We start from the raw sequence: 19,247 nt of genomic DNA, 5'->3' as shown, positions 1-19,247 counted from the left end.
GGGGGGGGGGGGGGGGATGTATTTTACTTTCCTGTATCAGACTGGATTCACAGCAAAATCCTCTGTTAATGGCCTCTGTGTGGTCCCATATCAATGGACTGTAGGATTCACACTTTCCAAAAACAATACTATTATGAGATTGACAGCACAGCAGTTTCACTGGATGCAATTTATCTGGGCCAGTGGGTGGCGCATGATCTTTCTTGACTGATACATTAATTTTAAGCCTGTTTACTTCTAGGCTATGGCCAACTTCTCTACTGTCTGTTTTTGAATATGCAAAATAATTTTATATCAACTTGCTAAATTAATTTTAGTCAGGTAAAAAAAATCAATGACATAGGCCTAGAGGTCTGCTAAATAAAAACAATTAATAGGCTAATTACGATACCTTTAAGATGGGCACCACCTATCAACCTTCGCCTACTACAAACACATAATGTAAACAGACACACATGCATGCGAACAAGCAAGAGTCTATAGGGTGCTAGCCTGGCTGACACACAAACCGTAGCGAGTCGGTGCATCAAGCTGTTGGGGGCCCCTGTGATAGAAAAACATATATTTCCTTGTGCCCTTAGGGCAAAAATGAAGCATGGACGTGTCCCATTATAATGCCTTCATACGAAGGCTTCGGATGAAAAACGTGAGGGTCTCATGTTCTAGGCTACTAAAAAACATGCTTCATTTTTGCCTTAAGGTCACACCAGATGGGTATTTGAATTCAAATCAGTCCCCTGCCCTTTGCTGCATATCATCCCCTCTCTGTCTTTCCTACTGCTCTGTCAATAAAGGTGAAAATACCAAATAAACCCTGAGTTAAATAAAAGTGTGTAGGCTAACTAAAAACAAAAACAAAAATGCACTTCGGCACTCACAGTAAACATGGGGTAGTAGCTAGTCGCCCCCTGTGCTTAGGGTGCCCATAGTTTAGGCTTTAGTGAATTCACATTCCTGAAGGAATCGTCTTTTTCATCAGTTGCTGAGCTGTGAACTAAACGTCTCTCCACAGCGGGGTGGAGGCCAGTTGCATTCCTGGCTTTGTGGTGGGAAACACCCGGAGAACAAAAGCCGAGGGGTCGCAATGCAGGGAAGCCTTTCCAGCTTACCACACCGCCCCCTTTACGCACCGTTCTGTCATTTGCATTGGGAGTGGACTCGCTTATAAAGAAGGCTGGGACGGAACTGCAGCTCCTACTGGGTTAGACACAGTGTGTGTGCATCAGAGTCGAACAGAAAAGTATATCATAAGGACCAGAGGATTAACTAGCATGATGATGAGCAGCCGGAACAGCAGCAGCAGGTCAGCGTCCTCGTCCTACTCCAGGATGTTCGGAGGGGAGCGTCCCGCCATGGTCCGGTCCTCCTACTCCAGCCCGGTCCGGTCCAGGACGGCCTACAGCGTCTCCTCCGCCCCCATCCATTCCTCCAGGACGGTCCGGCTCCGCAGCAGCGCCCCGATGCCCCGTCTTTCGTCGGACACCGTGGACTTCGCCCTGTCGGACGCCATCAACTCGGAGTTCATTGCGACCAGGAGCAACGAGAAGGCGGAGATGCAGCAGCTGAATGACCGCTTCGTCAGCTACATCGACAAGGTGCGCTTCCTGGAGCAGCAGAACAAGATGCTGGCCGCTGAGTTGGAGACGCTGCGGGGCCAGGGTCGCTCCCGCATCGGGGATCTGTACCAGGACGAGCTGAGGGACCTCCGCAAGCAGGTGGACCAGCTTACCAACCAGAGGTCACGGCTGGAGGTGGACCGGGGCAACATGGGGGATGACATCGAGCGCCTACGGCAGAAGTAGGCTATCAACGTAGTGTAACAGAGTGGTTCACAAAGTGGGGTCCGTGTACACCCAGGGGTCCTTGAGGGGGTTCAGGGGGTGCAGCAAAATGAGGAATACTTTAATTTCACTCTAATTTAATTCACAAGAAAATATCCCAATTAGATTATTATTATAATCCCAGGTTTCACTCTCACCACTATTACAGTTCTACAATTCAATAGGCTGCTAAATCAGCAACTAAAAACCTTGCATATGGGTCCCTCTGACTAAATCTGATGGGGGTCTGTAGTCTAATGTCGATCTATTTGGGGGTCTGGGACATGAAAATGTTTGAGAAGCACTGGTCTAATGTGACAGGCTGTGGGTGTGTTAGTTCAAAATACTGCTGTCCAAATAGTCCTTTCCTCTGAAATGTCAAGGGAGGGCAAACTGCCTCTAACTCATTCCCTCCATCCATTCACCTCAGTTCATTTCATTCCATTAGCCTATTTATTTATTTTCCAGTCTTGGCCTCAGTCCATTAAATCTTTTTTAGTTCTAAACTGCTTAGACAGAGGGTCTATTGTTAATCAAAGCTTTTCCATTGTCACAGATTCAGTGCCAGGTATTGTTACAAACACGGAGCAGAAACTGGTCTCTGTGTTTTTTTTCACTGAATAACTCTGAAATGAGCTCATTCACATGGCAGCTCTCCGCATGCTCCATACCGCCTGGCTTTCATTAGACACACTCAATGCCATGTTATTCAAAATAGATAAAAAGTAGTTTGTATGATTGTTGCAGTTGGTGTTCTCTTGGTAGTAGTTAAATATTGTGTCTGTTTCCTACGCTGTAGTGTAGTGAACAGTTCAGCTCAGTATCTTCAGCAGATGTGGGTGTGGCTCTTCACCTCCTCCATTATGCCATTCTGTCCATCTGTTTCCAGGCTGCAGGAGGAGATGTTGCAGAAAGAGGAAACAGAACACAACCTGCAAACATTCAGACAGGTAGGACTGTCAACAACAGCGCTCTCAAAGTTTTTTTTTTAACTACAAATAATCTAAACCCCCTTCATTTCATCTCCTCTAAATGGCCACTTGATGTATTGGCCAATATCTAATTTATTTACATACCATGTAAGTTCAACATGACCCTACTACAAACAATGAGGAATTTGTATTATCCCCGCTGAACATCTTTCTGTTCTCTGACACTACAAAAACATTGTACACTATTCAGGCTTGACTGAGAGCAGAGTGAAGGCAAAAGGCTTCTCTTGACTCCTCAACCCTCTTCACTGGTCTGGTGGTCTTACACTGCTGTATAAAAACTACAATTAAAACTCATCTAAAACAAACAGACAAAAAAGATTTAGTAATGAAAATAATAGTATAAATGTGGATATTAATAAGGACTTATAAAGCAGCATTTGTGGTTATTAACATACATAATACCTCATATTGCATACTGACCAGACAAATTTACTCGCAAACTTTTGTCTTGTGATGTCTGATTCCCTCTTTGCATGAGGTGTTTTCTCTGCATCATGCAGATGGAAGCTTTGATTCAGGGAAGCTCAATCAATATTGCTCCACTGATTTTGACTGTGCCGTTTCATGGGAGAATGATCTGTCTTTCTTGTGTTTCCTCAGAGGTCAAAGTGGTGTAATGATAAACAACCATCCTCACCTAACTGCAGGCACACTAGCTTATTATTTATGAAAGACAAATTCTCTTGATACTTGGACAGAAAAACAATTTCTTGAGATTCTTTATGCTGAGCTAAAGCATCTCAAGAGAGCCAAGAAAAAGCCATCATTAGTATAGAATATTAGAATGTAGCCAAGTAGAGAAAAGGAAGCAAAGCCACAGTCAGTATGTATATAGATATACATGGCAGATAAATGGTAGTCACTGCTTCCTCTACAACATGTTTTTGTAGCAGTGGTGGATTGAAGACTTTTGGCTCTGGGTTAATTCTGAGTCACTGTCATAATTTCAGAACCACTTTCCAGTTTGAAAATAGCTCTTACTTGAATATACTTTGTTGCGGAGTGGGTACCAAAAACATAAACACGACCTCCAAGTGCACACTGTATGCCCCTCCCACATGCACATATAATTTACCGTAACAATAAATTAACTCTATGCAATGCTCCAAATGCTCATATTTGTTAATACAACATGTGCTACAATATGACAATCATGTAATAATATTAAATACAGTCAAATATATTTGCCAGATATGAAAAATACACCTTATATCTACCACACTAGTAAAATGGTGCAAAATCTTGTGAAATAAGCATGATGTCTTCAAATGCTCAGTGACCACTTGTCATCCTTCAACCTGGTCTAACAAAATTTTGTAAAATGTGCATGATGTCTTCAAATGCTCAATGACCGCTTGTCCTCCTTCAACCTGGTCTCGCAAAATTTTGTGAAATAAGCGTGATGTCTTAAAATGCTCAGTGACCACTTGTCTTCCTTCAACCTGGTCTCACAAAATGTCATGAAATAAGCATAATGTCTTAAAATGCTCAGTGCCCACTTGTCTTCCTTCCACCTGGTCTCACAAAATTTTGTGAAATTGAAATTGCGTGAAAGTGTCTTAAAATGCAAGTATGAGCTATGTGCAGGAAAAGTGAGGAAAGAATTACATGGAGGGGACACATCTAGAAACCCGGGTTCAATTCCCAACTCTAAACCTAACCCTAACTGTTTAACCATGACCAAAACCTTACCATACCCTTAACCAAATTGTGCTTTTGTGCCAGCTTTTTTGTGTACTTGTACTTTTTTGAGTAGTTTTTAAAGTCAGTAATTTTACTTAAGCATGTTTTCACTGAAGTATTGTACTTCACTACATTTTAAATCACATCCATTGCAAAGTACAAGTCAGCTCTCCATAAGCAACAGAAACTGGACAGTCGTAAATTGACAAATTGTGGAGCCCTTTGCTAGTGAACAGTCAGTCAACAAAGAAGAGAAGAGTAATTTGGCTTTACTTTGTTTGTGCACTATTTTTTTGTAATTTCTAAATTTTCCAATTAAAAGAATATAGTTCAATCTCTGTACTCCCTTCCAACATTCTCTTTTGTGACAAGTAACTTTTACTCGGAGTACATTTTAAATGAGCTGCTTTACTTCTACAATCTTCTACTACTTCTACTTCTTCTAAAATATAAGCAAAGAAACAATACTTATACATGAGTAGGATATTTTAGTACTCTTTCCACCACTACCTAAAATTAACCATTAGCTAATCTTTTCACATGAACACATGAAAATGGCGCATCCAATTCATGCTATTGTCACATAATCCAATTCATGGTGGAGGAAGAAAATATTCATACTATTTGTGTCCTCAACACATTTCAGAGTTACTCCTGACATTCATACCTATGGGCAATTTGGAGTCTCCTGTCCACCTGATTATTTATAACCATGGTCACTCTATCTGGATCCTTGATATTATAATAATCCATTATAAACTGTGTCTGTATTCCTTGTCTAGCAGTGGCAGTCTGACCAGCAGTGTGCCAGAGTGTTAACATGCAGCTCAATGGAAGGCTTTGTCTGTCTGAACACTGGGGCAGGAAAGCTGATTTCCCCTCATGCCATTGTTTCTGCCTGATGAGGAAAGAGGGGCTTATGGGAAAATGACAAAGCAAGCTGTTGTCCAAGTGGGTTGGCGAGAGAGAGAGGGAGAGAGAGAGGGAGAGAGAGAGAGAGAGAGAGAGAGAGGGAGAGAGAGAGATATATCTGCTTCCTGTCCAAACAGATGCTTCATTGACCCTGGCTTTGCTTTTTCATTCACTGCTGCTTAGCTCATCATCTGGCTGCTGATCCAGTAACTAGACTGGTTCCACCAAACATGTACATTTACACTTGGCATTTGGCTGACATCCAGCGTGACTTACAGTACAACAGCAAAAAACAAGCTGAACTAGATCACCACTATTACAACCAATGTTAATATTGAGGAGTGCAAGGGTCAGAGCCAGAGCATCCAGACAATAACTTAATAAATATATTAACATTTTTACGTACTAGTGAAGTTCTGAGTAAAGAAATAAGAAGGAGCTAGAGAAGACTGTGGTTGTACTGGGCAGATCCCAGTGTGAATGTGTGGAACTGAATGAATGTGAGGCAGGGTGTTGCTGAAAAAGAACATACACGCTAATCAAATCTTCTCTGGGTGGAGAACTGGTGGATTTATCTTCATATGCTAATGTATCAAGTGATGATAATGTTGGCTTGAATTATGTTCCATTAGATATGATGTGTGCGTGTGTGTGTGTGTGTGTGTGTGTGTTGCAGGATGTGGACAATGCCTCGCTGGCCCGTCTGGACCTGGAGAGGAAGGTGGAGTCTCTGCAGGAGGAGATCAGCTTCCTCAAGCAGATCCATGAGGAGGTAGACAATGCTGATAGCCCTATCTTTTACACCTCCACCTACTCAAACTTACCTATTTCCCTTTGATATAAATTTTTCAACCAGTAGCCATGTGTACATGCACATCAAAAATGTGATTATAATGCAATTAAGGCAATAACGTGAATATGGTAGAGCCCATGTAAACACCACACCCTGATCATATTAAAGTGATTATGCTCTTGGTTGAAATAAGTATATATGAGGAGTACTCCAATTTTAATTGCATTAATAGACACTAGTTAGGACATGTATGAACCTTAGTGGCATTTCTTGAACTCAGCTCATGAAGAACTGTAGTCTGTACTGGGCTAGATTGAGTTGTGATTCTCACCAATATCTGTCACCCACAACTGCTAGCAGGGTGTATGAGCACATTCCCTTTCGGTTTACAAAATCCCTATATAGCCATCCGAAGGTGGCAGGACAGGTATTTGCATTCCATTTATGTAGATCTGGGGGATGCATTGGATGCAGTAGATCACACAGCTCCGGGAAAAATCTTTAGGACATTCTCAAGTTTTTTCTCCACTCTACTTTCCAACAGGTTTCCCAAAAGCAGGAATTTTGTAATTGCAATAGAGATAGGCATATGGCTGCGACAAATATGATATGGTTGTGCAGATTTATGAATGTAATTGTTCTGGTAAAATCTGATAGTGGAAGCTGTCCTGCCGCTACTGTTTTTACTAAGTAAAAACAACTACAGGCAACAGATAAAATAAAATACAAAGTTAGTTGTAACTGCACATGGGTATTGTGTGAATCGACATAAAACTGTAGATACACATCATAAGGCACAGAAAACATGGTGACAGGGATCCAGAAACGTGAATTCAACTTAAAAAGTAAAAATGTTGGCAGTATATTTGTACCATGTATACACGCCTTGCAAGTCTGCACCTCCCGGACGAGGACATCAGTTTCCTTGAACTGAACTTTCAGAAGAACTTTTAGCTCCTTTCAGATGATCTTTTAGTGCCTTTCTTGAGAACTTTTAGCTCCTTTCATGAGAACTTTTAGCTCCTTTCAGAAGATCTTTTAGCTCCTTTCAGAAGATCTTTTAGCGCTTTTCTGGAAAACTTTTAATTGCTTTTATGAGAACTTTTAGCTCCTTTCATAGGGACTTTAACTTCATATGATACTTAGTGATGATATGATACAATAGTGATTGTGAAGCAGTGTAGGTTAGCCCTGACATGAAGTATAGACAAACACATTAGAGCTCACAAACCAATTAAGGAAGGCTTTTCAGCATGACACCAAGATTTTGGATTAGGGCCTGGTTTGTTAAACTAGCATTCAGGAGGTAACATAAGGTTCCCTACACAGTAAGAGCAGTGACATGTTTTATGGAGCCTGGGTCCTAGCAGGGTGAGAAAATACTCTTCTCGTTTTAAATAAGACCCGTTAGTGTAGAGTCATCAAGATGCTGAGAGAAGGTAGGGGATTAAAAGGAGGGGATAACGGATATGGGGTAGATAGGTAGGTGATCACAGTGTTGTCTGTTGACCATGTTGAGCTGATGGTGATGAAGACTTAGGGATCGTCCACACCTGAAACAAGGAGTCATGTTCCATCTGCCTGAAATGGAAATGGCAAGCTTGTATTCAATTTGCTCAAAGGTCAAGCTAGTATGCAACGGATGGATTCAAATAAATCTTCAACAAACTGGCCTTCTGTATGTCTTTTGTATGAAACCATGTTATATAGTTTATTTTATGGCCAAATGTGTCATCATCTCCAGCCATATTTCAATGCTGAAAGAAAAAAAACACATAACTGCAATTTTGATTTTGCCTTTCAAACCTGCTGAAACGCCAGTAGATGATTTCAATGCTTTGTATGGCCAAGAGATAACCATGAAGCCATAACCTTGACCTAGAAGGACTTTGGCATTTTAGAGCATGTGTAACTGTTATTTCTTCTCATTTATCTGTAGGAGGTGGCGGAGCTCCAGGCCCAGATCCAGGAGCAGCATGTCCAGATAGAGATGGACGTGGTCAAACCCGACCTGACCGCTGCCCTGCGTGATGTTAGGCTGCAGTACGAAAACCTGGCCACCAAAAACCTCCAGGAGTCTGAAGACTGGTACAAGTCGAAGGTCAGCATGTGCAGAGAGAGAGAGAGACAGAGAGACAGGGTCTGCATGTCTGTGTCTTTCCACCTGTCTCTCTGTCTTACCTGTCTGTATGTTACCTCGTCTTACCTGGTCTTTTTTGGCAGACAGACAAACAAAAGGATTTTTAATTTTGAGTCTAATGTGGAAACGTTTACTGGGATACTTTGACATGTTGACTTTTAGTGTGTTACTTGTAGGTTGGTCCAAATGCCACATAATGGAATCAAGTCATGTTTATTTGTATAGCACATTTTCATACAAATGCCGTTTGTGCTTTACAGAGTAATGAAAAACAGTAAAAGAATAAAAACAAATACAGAAAATTCAAATTTCTCTAGGAAAGTAGATACTAGCTACCACTGCTGATGCTGTGGCAACCTAATAATAGGAATTCCAGCAATTACAATACTATGCAGTGAATCCGGAATTAATCATTTATGTGTAAGCTATACTAAAAATTTACTCTTAAATGAGCATAATGTTGGAGCACATCTCAAATCAACAGGCAGGCTATTCCATTTCTTGGGTGCATAAACACTAAATGCTATTTCACCAGATTTACAATAGGTTCTAGGGATGTGAAGGAGACCAGTGCCCAATGACCTAAGAGATCTGCTAGGCTCATAAATATGTCTGATATATATTGCAGTGCCTGCGGTGCCAGGCCATTAAGAGGGAACGGTTTCTATCTTTATACTTCAGCTGCTCTAAAGGCTTCTTAATATTGTCAGCATTCTTCATTGAGTACAGGGTTAGCAGCTCTTTAAGACAGAACTCAAGAATTCAAGCCAAGAATTCATTTACAAAACACATTGCAGTTAAATAAGAAAATAAAATGAAGCCACAAAGAAAATCTAATTTCATGTCAGGTTTTTCAGACTGTTTTTCTGTAGATGCGATCTGAGAGGGACATCCATGATATCAAAGGTAGAAGACACTTACTGGACAATATCTGATATTCAATAAAAGGCCAATATCAGTCTGATATTTTGGTCTAATCCTAATAGGTATGGCTGTTCTCATGTAAAATTATTATGGGTCTACATGTTCTTCTGGATTCAAGAGCTCACACAAACATATCTTTCTCTGATGTGGATGTGTAACAGTATTATTTTCCCCCTCTCCCAGTTTGCTGATCTGTCGGAGCAGCAGCAGCGTAACAGCGAGGCAATCCGCCAGGCCAAGCAGGAAGCCAATGAGTACCGTCGCCAGGTCCAGACTCTAACCTGCGAGGTGGACGCCCTCAAAGGAACAGTAAGGATGGCATATCCACCACCTACTCTGACAGCACGACTCAAAGAAATGAATTCAAAGAAATTGTACTGAGATAGCAGGTAACCTGTAACCTTAAGTACCTGGTTCACTGGGTTGTTCTGTGTGAGCCCACAACCTCATTCAGCTTTCCTTGGGTAAACAGGGTAAAAAAAAATGGTATGTATACAGACTGGATCTTCTATATTTTAGAGATAAAAGCATATAGCAGTCTGAAATGAAAGCCTTCAAATATTTTAATTTAATTTAAGTAAACTGTAACTATTCCCAAACATTGATTTACAATCAAACAAAGATGAGCTTAGAGCTGAGAAATGTTTATTCCCCTCCTACCATCCCATGAAGATGCCCAGTAGAGTATTGGTGCAGTAACTGGCATAGTGTTTTCAGTCAGTCAGATCAAATCCATTTTTAATGAGTGTTCCAGCTCTTAAAATAGTCGTTTGCCGTCCGGGTCTTGGTGTTACCAGCCGGGGTGAGACTCTTTTTCAACTGGTGGACATCATTTTGGAATAAAACAATCTTTTTTTTTTAATCTAATATATTTGCATTTATTTGCACATGGATATTACGTACCTTTGGACTATATCCTCGGACTTATCCAATCTGCATTTATTATTTACATTTATTTGCACTATCACTTATAGTTTATATAGTTTTTATATTTATGTACAGTACCTTTTCCGTATTATTTAATTTTATTACCTATTTTTCTGATTACCTTTCCTGTACTTGACTTCCTTGGCACTGTTCCGCCAATTGCTACTGGGCACCTGAATTTCCCCCAGGGGATCAATGAAGTGCAATCTTCTCTTATCCTATCCTATCCTATCTTATCTTATCTTATATATGTATTTCTCATTAATTACACTTGTAAAATTAATTTTGGATGTTGAAGGCTCTATTGAGCTGAAATGCTTCAGTTAGTCTAGTTTTAAAAAATATCTTGAGTCAAAGTAGGTGAAACGCACACCTGTAGTGATGAGGTGCCGGCCAGTGAAAACAAGCATAAAAATGGTGAAAGTAGCTGCACACTCATAGATCCGATGCAATAATTTATTGAGACATTAACAAAACCGACATTTCAGCAGCTAGGCTGCCTTCATCAGGGTTGATCTACCAGGACACAAGTTTGACTGAAGTTAAAAGCACTGGTACACAGGTGCAGGCAATCAGTGTAACCTGACCAATCACAGGAAAGGGAAAAAGTAAACAATTAGGTTCAATAGAAAGACCACAACAATTTAGTAAGTGGTATATAGTCTCAACATTCCATTTTATGTCATACAAAGAGTATCAAGTCTAAGTATAAACCACACATAAGAAAACATCATCACATTAAATGCAGTATACATATAGTACAATAAAAAAATAGTAAAGTGATAGCAAAAATAAGCCCGAATATCATGGAAATACCATTTGAGATCAGCATAGGCTAAACCTGCAAAACCACCACCATCATCATAGGTGTATGTTCTGCAAGCAATGGAACTGTAGGGGAACCGCCTATCAATAAAAATAGAAGCATAAACATTAATAAAGAGACTACAAAAAAGGTCTAAGGTCAAAGTCAACATTAAGACCAAGAGGTGCAAGGGTTTTAAGGTTATAGATCCATGCTGCCTCTCGTCTCAATAATAAGGCATCTATGTCCCCCCTTCGTGGCACAGAAACCTTTTCAATACCCACATAACGTAGAGAAGAAACAGGATGATTGGCTTCTACAAAGTGTGCAGAGACTGGGTATGTAACATTTTTGCATCTAATGGAACTACAATGTTCTGCTATGCGGACTTTAAGTTCACGTGTGGTCTTTCCCACATATGCCTTACCACAAGGGCAGGTAAGTAAATAAATAACACCTCTAGTGGTACATGTAATGATACCTTTTATGGGGATCTTTTTACCAGAATGAGGATGTTTGAAATAATGACATTTGTAGGTGCCATTACATTGGGCACAGGAACTACATCTATAGTTACCATTAGGAATAGGAGCAAGTTTACGTTGTGGAGACACAGAAAGGGGGGGTAAATCAGACATGACCAAATGGTCTCTGAGGTTCTGACCCTGAGAAAACACAACCATAGGGGTTCAGAGAAGGCTTTGTCTAGAATTCTGTCTGTCCTAAGAATATTCCAGTGTTTATGTAAAATGTTTTTAAATTGTTCAGCACACTTAGAATAGCAGGTGGAAAAGATAATGGAGGGTTGTCCTTTCTTTTCTGACCGTCTATTGAACAATTCTGACCTCGGTTTTGAGTTGATCTTATAAACAGCGTTATTTATCTGAGTGTCATTATAACCCCTTTCTTTGAATTTCCTTTGCATATCAGCCAAATTGCGGTTCAAATCGGAGGGTTTTTTACAGATTCTTTTCACCCTACAGAACTGGCTGTAGGGTAAACTGTTCTTTAAAGGAAGGTGATGACAGTTATCTGCCCTGAGCAGACTATTGCGATCAGTGGGTTTCTTGTATAGGTCCGTGTATAACACATTGTCATCACCCCGGATAATCATGAGATCCAAAAAACTGATTGCAGTCATTGTAAATTTCAAATGATCTGAGCATGTATTTACAAAGGAGAAAAAGCTGTTAAGTTGTTCAAGACTACCACGAAACAAAAGAAAAATATCATCTATGTATCTTTTCCAGAGAACAATGTTGAGCAAAAACTCATTATCAGTAGGACTGAAAATCTTGGTCTTCTCTAGATAACCAACATACAGGCCTGCATATGTCGGGGCCATTGGAGAACCCATGGCCACTCCTTTCTTCTGTAAGAAGTAGTCATCCTGGAACAGGATGAAAATATCTTACCATTGCTTTGTGTAGAGCAGAACAACATTGCTGAAGGAACAAACATGGTTTAGATTGTAGATTCCCTTTTAAATTATATTGTAGCTTGTTTTTTAAATAACGTAATGGTGTGTTTTCCTCAGAATGAGTCTATGGAGCGTCAGATGCGGGATGTGGAGGATGGTTTTGGGATGGAGGCTGCTGGATACCAGGACACCATTGGCCAGCTGGAGGAGGACATCCGCAATATGAAGGACGAGATGGCCCGCCACCTGAGGGAGTACCAGGACCTCCTTAATGTCAAGATGGCCCTGGACATTGAGATTGCCACCTACCGCAAGCTGCTGGAAGGGGAGGAGAGCAGGTACACACACTGTGTTGGTATAGTTGGTGTATGATGAGGGGTTATTATGGCTGTGTTCAGACAGGCAGCTCAAATCCAATTTTTTCGCATGTCCAATACGAGTCAGATTTTTAGGGATCCAAGCAGTGCAGGTGCTGGTACCCTATTGCTTTTGTCTTTTTCTGCCTTTAAACAATCTGGAGCTCAGAGACCGCAAGTCCCAGAGCAACCAAATTTGGTGAATATCTCCCCTACTACTCAGCCACCGATTACACCGATCAGCCAGGTGATGGCGCTATAACAAGTAACTCTACATATTGGCCAGCAACTTCTGAACTGTATAGCCTAGAATCATTCTTGCCGGACCGACTAGTGGCCCTACGTCTGATTTTCAATAGGGAGGAAGTATCTTTTGGAACCCACATGGAAAGAGGGTCCAGTACCATTTATGGACAGAAAGTCATGGGTCAAATCTTTCATTTCCTGACAGACAATGTTCCCCACAGGCTGCATTCGTGGTTAGGCTTACCTAATCTTGTTTTCCACAGACTCCTTAACTCCACTGGCCATACTGGTTTCATTTCTGCCATGATCATTTTCTGCCATGTTGAATTTTTTCGCTATTTCTCCTTCAAAGTTGATCCAATGTCCACAAAATTTTGCACACACCATATATGGATTTCCTTCCATTGTGGCTATTACACATACTTGTGAAGTAATGACCTTTGAAGTTTTTAACTTCAACCAAAGCAGACAAAGCAACCAAATTTCACAAGAATGTTTGGGATGGGTCTCAAAGTGTGTCAGACATATAATTGTGTTCAACAGCACCATCATCAGGCCAAACTTGCAAAAACACTTTTTTTATTGCTCCTGCAAAGTTGACTCAAACCTTATTTAACCTCCTGACTGCTAGTTTAACAAACCAGGCCCTAATCCAAAATCTTGGTGTCATGCTGAAAAGCCTTCCTTAATTGGTCTGTGAGCTCTAATGTGTTTGTCTATGCTTCATGTCAGGGCTAACCTACACTACTTCACAATCTCCACCAAATTTCACACACAACATACTTCAACTGCCAGTTGACAGTGAAGATGTCAAACCTAAACATTTATTGCTAGAGAATCAAACTTCACATGCATATTTGCGAAGGGGTTCGAAAGTGTCAGATCATATTTGTTCTTGCTCTATGTGAGGTGTGTGTGTGTGCGCACGCGTGTGTGTGAACCTGTGCTTGTATGTGGCATACAATAAAAGTTTCCCTCTCTGTCATTCTCTCTCAGGATTGCCACCCCATTGCCCAACTTCTCCTCCTTCAACTTGAGAGGTGAGTCACAGTCACAAAACAAAACTAAACTCTCCATATAGACTCCTTGATTTTTTTGCAAAGAGGGAGTTACTTTGTTACATTTTTGTATTGTTCTCTCAAGGTTGGTGGCAGAGTCAAATCAAATCTGATTACAACCCCTGTAAATTTATCTAAGCATGATGGACTTGTATGCACTCGTTGCCGTAATCTCCCTTCTCTGGTGCTCATGCCACTTAAGAACACATGAAGAAATAGCTGAACATGAGCATCAGTCCAGACTTCATTTTTCATGCTAGGCTTTCCAAGCATGAGGAACTGCTAGCTTTGCCAAAAACCATGTTTCTGAACAAACCTTCCTAACCGCTTCTTTACTGTTAGATACTTCACTCGCTGTGTTCGCTGTCAGCGTGGAAGCTTCATTGGAACTACTGGCTTTGTACTTTTTCCAGCAATTCTGCTGTTCGCTTGCTGCAGTGCTATATTTTAGGAACCATGTTAATGCGTGAGAGCCTGATGTGACCTCGCTTTCTGCTACTGAGTGAGAGTCCTGCATTATAAATGACCATGTGAAGTGGCTTCTACAGCAGCATAGGATAGTCATGTTCATCATGTCCCTGGTGACGGATGAACTCCAATTTTGAAGTTTTTTATTTTACATTTTTGTTATGAGATGTGAACCTACATTCGAAATCTATTGAACAAATTCAAAAATGCATGGTTGTCGATGTGACAGTGAAGCAGCTTTTCTTCCTTTTTGATAAGTTGAATTTGGATGGGACCCATATTAAAGATAGGTTTAATCCCCTCTTCTGTTACAGAAACCATGCTGGAGGCCAGGCCAATGATTGACAACCTAGCGAAGAAAGTCGTGATTAAGACCATAGAGACCAGAGATGGACATGTGAGTATATCGTCTCTCCTCCATCCTCAAGCTATCTGTGAGGTGGATCAGTTCAGGGCCTCGTTTACCAATAACGATCGCTCTCAGAGGTGAAGAGCATTTAGAAGTTTGATCCTACGAAGGTGCGTTCATTACCTATGTGCGTTTCTCAAAGCAGCACTTAACAGCAGGAGCTCACGGTGAAGTGTATCTTAAAGCCGCTGTGGCGTTGTCCATTTTAAAGGTGCTGAAATGTTTGTTGACTTGATTTCATAATAGCTGAGTAATCTAACTTTCAAATACTAAACAAAAAACACAAACAACAGAAACAATTATATATACTTAGAATTGTCACAGAGACTAAAGCGCCTACAGAGAGCTTACTGTTACCTGAACTGTTATCCCATATAATGCAATAGGCATATGTTTGTGGGTTTAATGTTAATGTATGCTTTGACTGATTTGTTAGATAGATAGATAGATAGATAGATAGATAGATAGATAGATAGATAGATAGATAGATAGATAGGTAAGATAGCACTTTATTGATCCCCTTGGGGAAATTCAGGAAAAAAAGTTGTCAGTAGGCCTCAGCAAGAATTGAACTCACAACCCCTGGTTTACAAGACCAGTGCTCTAACCACTGAGCTATAGGGCCTTACCTACAAATGGAGACCTATACCTTACCTTACCGATAGATAGATAGATAGCTAGATAGATAGATAGATAGATATCTTCAGATTTAGGAGTGACGATTCTTATTATAAAATCTCTGAACAATTCAGATTATTCAGGTATTATCATAACATTGCTGTTCTATTCAATGGTAGGGTAACTGTGGGATACATCAGTCCTTTAAATTCAGAACTAATTTATAAAGGACATTATTGAACAGTTAAATGAATAATAAAATGTGCAAGAAAGAAAAATTCATATCACGTTTTACAGTTTTTATATAGCCGTGGTCAAAGAGGAACCTCCATCATATCAGAGGAAGATGACACTGACTGCTTGATATCCAGTATGAAACCAAACCCCTTAATTTTATCCATGAAATGTCCTTAATTTCTCATTACATAAACATTAATTATCCATTAAAAATAACATAGCTTTAAAAAAGTAAGGTTAGTATCATGGGTTTTTAAGGGATTTATTCATGGGTTGGTTCGTGGAGACACTACAAAACTAGAAATTAAGGGATTTTTTATACCTTTTGTGCCTGGTTTACACAGTTATCAATGAGGTATTAATGAAAAGTTCCTGTATCCCTGAATTTTACATTAAATTAGAAAGTAAGTAGTCAAACATTAAGGGGTATTTAAGGTGGTTTTGATGGTTTCTCCCCCATTAATAACTCCCATAACTCATTTTAAGGGGATTTTGCATGTATTAAGTGGTGAATTCATGTAAATGTAAGGGTATTTTAAGGGATTACTGGTACATAGAGATCTGCTATTTAATAAAAGGGCAATATTAGCCCCCATATATTGGTCAATATATTGGTGTAACCCTAATTGGCATTATCAACATGCAAAAGGTATTCTGAACATGACGTAAACTGTAGTGCATTATGGTCCTTCCAAGTGACCTTTTCACTTTGTCCTTTGTTCCCATCAACCAAAGGCTTTAGTCTCAGAAATGTCCTGAGGATCACATTTCATTCTCTCCTCCCTCCCATCAGGTCATCAATGAGTCAACCCAGCAGCACGACGACCTGGAGTGAAGCCGATGGACGAGTCCGCGAAGAAGAGACGCGGGAGATGGGGTGGGAGGCAGGGGTAAAAGGATGAATGATAAGCATGAACAAAAAAAAAGATCAATAGTAAAAGGAAGGGGTAAAAGAGTGCAGAAAATGGGAAGGACATTGTTTCAGTGAAAGTAAAAGCAAAACCAACAAAAACAGGAAAAAAGAATAGCTTTAAAAGTGCCTTTTGACACGTTTTAGTGGGGATTGCTTGCTGATGCCGTTGTTCTAGACTAGGCAACAGTAGAACAGAATAGAGAGTGTTTAGAAGAGGAGAATCCACTTTATTGACTGTTTCTGTTGTTCACTACTGTAGTATCTTTACCAGTACACAACCAGTACACAGCAACACTGGGCAAATTAGTCTCATTGACTACATTTACATGGACAGCAATAATCTGACTATTGGAAACATTCCAATTAAGCTGTTTGCATGGGTTGCTTATAGAACTATTCCATTCATATTCCTGTTTATGCTACGGAGCATCGTCCATTTAACAGGACAAAGGAGAATCACTGGAGCACACACAGTTTAAGCCCTTTATGGAAGGTGCAGACAGACTTGCAAATAGAATCCGGAGCATGGTGACAGTTTCAGCCTCACCCCAAAAACGTTGAGACTTCCTTTTTCTGGTGTCAGTCATCTTTTTCCTTTGTAAACAAGTTTGCAACCGCTGGAAAGTAGAGCATGGGTTGTCAAGCAGTTGGTGCTTGTGTCGCAAAAAGCCATGAATACTCTGATAGAAAGTCATAGTTGGATTATGGTGCATACAAGTCTAAAATGGATTATTGCTGTCCATGTAAACATAGTCATTGTGATTTACTAATTGGATTCTTCAGAACTGTATACGTCTGTTTTATGTTTCCAGATGAGTGATGTTTTCAAGTCGGATTATGTTGGGACTGTATGTACAGTATGAGTGTGTCGTACATTCACAGGTTCTGTACTTCCAGGTGATTAATAACATTGACACTGATCATATAACTGCAAGTGTTTCCTGTTTATGAAAATTTCAAAATGGACTTGTGACTCTTGTGACTTGAGTCTTCAGTTGATCTTTACCAAATCTGGATAGAAATCCAAGGCTGCACCACTGTTGCCATGTATCCACTCAATACCAAGACCAACATCACTCTGTCACTGCTATACTGTAGGTCAATAAATTCCTCTGGATGTCCATGTTGATTTATTAACGTAAATTAAGCTGACAGGGAATGGCACCCCTAACGTTGGCAGTGTTACGTTAAATTAGATCATACTTTATTAATCCCCGGGGGTAAATTCAGTTACATGAGCAAGCGCACAACAATAACAAACATAAATTCCATGACACATACAAGTACAAACCTTCATGCGTGTCTTAAACATGGCTGCTACTCTTCTTCTACGCTTCTTTCCTGTGCGGTGAGCCCCTTACAGCTCACAGGGAAGAGGCGTAGAACAGTAGTGGCCATGTTTACATGCATATGAAAACAACTGGGAGAAGCCACACAAAGGTGAGATTTTATACTTTATTGCAAATACTTTCACACAATATGTTTTAGCAGGGCAACTGTGTTTACAGACTGGTACAACCACTTTGCTTTCCATCATGATTTATTATATCAGAGAGATAATATTTGTTAGGCATCAGATATAATAAATGTTTGTAGCATTTCCAGGCCATAGGCCCACTCTTTGGGCCAGGCTGAGTTCTCTGTTGGGAGACACTATGTGAGATGGGCTTACCACACTACCATATACCACACATATCTATTAGAAGTACTTCATTATGATAACCCTAACCCTATAGTATAATGTACTAGTTTTTTTTATTAAGGAGTCTTTTAGTCTTCTAATCAGCTTAATGTAAACTTTACCCACGCATTTAACCTCATAAGTGTGCTAACTTTGGGTTCCTGCAGAGGGCAGCAATACGCCTAAGCAGCTATAGACTGTTTCAAAGACAAATACAAAGAAGAAGGAGAAGAAGCGCGTGTAAAGCGACATGGCGGACGAATGCTGAAGAGAGAGAGAGAGAGAGAATTTTCCCACCCGGTATTCCTGGTTTATCTGTGTCTAGTAGTTCCTGACAGCAGTCCGGGTTAAAAGCTGTAAAGCTGTAAGCAGTCTAGCCGTTTAAAGTCAGCGGGTTTCTTCCAGATCATCGGTGCTAACGTTGTGCTAGCTTGAAGTAGGCGTTCCATAGATGAGTTTCCGAGCAACGTCCAAGGAGGTTCTATATTAAACGTCACATAAAATGTGCGCGCGCATCTCAGGGGCAGAAAGGCTACCGGTAGCCACTCAGTTCACCTTACTTAGTTAGTAATCTGATTTCCCAGAAGCGATTGCATTTTAGTTTAGTAAGTGCATGGCCATATATTTTAACATCATGCCTCGCAGTTGCTAGTTGCTAGTCGCAGTTGCACCCTAGACTGGAAAGAATAAAAGCAGCTCCCGAAATCAACATTTACAGTAGGGTCCAGCTGCAGCCCCGGACTGGCTACCGTTAACGTTAATGGGTAAAGGCTGTTGCGTCCGTGTTTACCCATTAGGGTGAGTGTGCTATGCCAATTGGAAGTCGGAGGTCGGTAGTTCAG

At 40.5% G+C, this 19,247-nt stretch overlaps 1 protein-coding gene and 1 non-coding gene across 2 annotated transcripts; one reads left to right on the top strand and one right to left on the bottom strand.

Moving 5' to 3' along the window:
• The first annotated feature begins 1,213 nt into the window (after positions 1-1,213).
• vim (vimentin) lies at positions 1,214-17,845 on the top strand. Its single transcript, XM_071901231.2, has 9 exons — positions 1,214-1,798; positions 2,710-2,770; positions 6,087-6,182; positions 8,143-8,304; positions 9,451-9,576; positions 12,537-12,757; positions 14,018-14,061; positions 14,862-14,944; positions 16,605-17,845. Exons 1-9 carry the CDS (start codon positions 1,272-1,274, stop codon positions 16,644-16,646), a joined length of 1,362 nt encoding a protein of 453 aa, XP_071757332.1. The 5' UTR covers positions 1,214-1,271; the 3' UTR covers positions 16,647-17,845.
• Positions 15,509-15,581, bottom strand: trnat-ugu (transfer RNA threonine (anticodon UGU)). Its single transcript has one exon. It is a non-coding gene; the product is annotated as a tRNA-Thr (tRNA).
• Positions 17,846-19,247: the final 1,402 nt, after the last annotated feature.

The sequence above is a fragment of the Centroberyx gerrardi genome, chromosome 22 (assembly GCF_048128805.1).
Source record: "Centroberyx gerrardi isolate f3 chromosome 22, fCenGer3.hap1.cur.20231027, whole genome shotgun sequence".
In the NCBI taxonomy this organism is placed as follows: Eukaryota; Metazoa; Chordata; class Actinopteri; order Beryciformes; family Berycidae; genus Centroberyx; species Centroberyx gerrardi.
This window is presented reverse-complemented; position numbering and strand designations above follow the sequence as displayed.

What these genes read in the sequence shown, in the direction of transcription:
- vim (XM_071901231.2), top strand. Translation starts at nt 1,272, where the DNA reads ATGATGATGAGCAGCCGGAACAGCAGCAGCAGGTCAGCGTCCTCGTCC. An exon ending in ATCGAGCGCCTACGGCAGAA is followed by an intron (nt 1,799 to 2,709) that starts GTAGGCTATCAA and finishes ATCTGTTTCCAG; the next exon opens with GCTGCAGGAGGAGATGTTGC. An exon ending in ACCTGCAAACATTCAGACAG is followed by an intron (nt 2,771 to 6,086) that starts GTAGGACTGTCA and finishes TGTGTGTTGCAG; the next exon opens with GATGTGGACAATGCCTCGCT.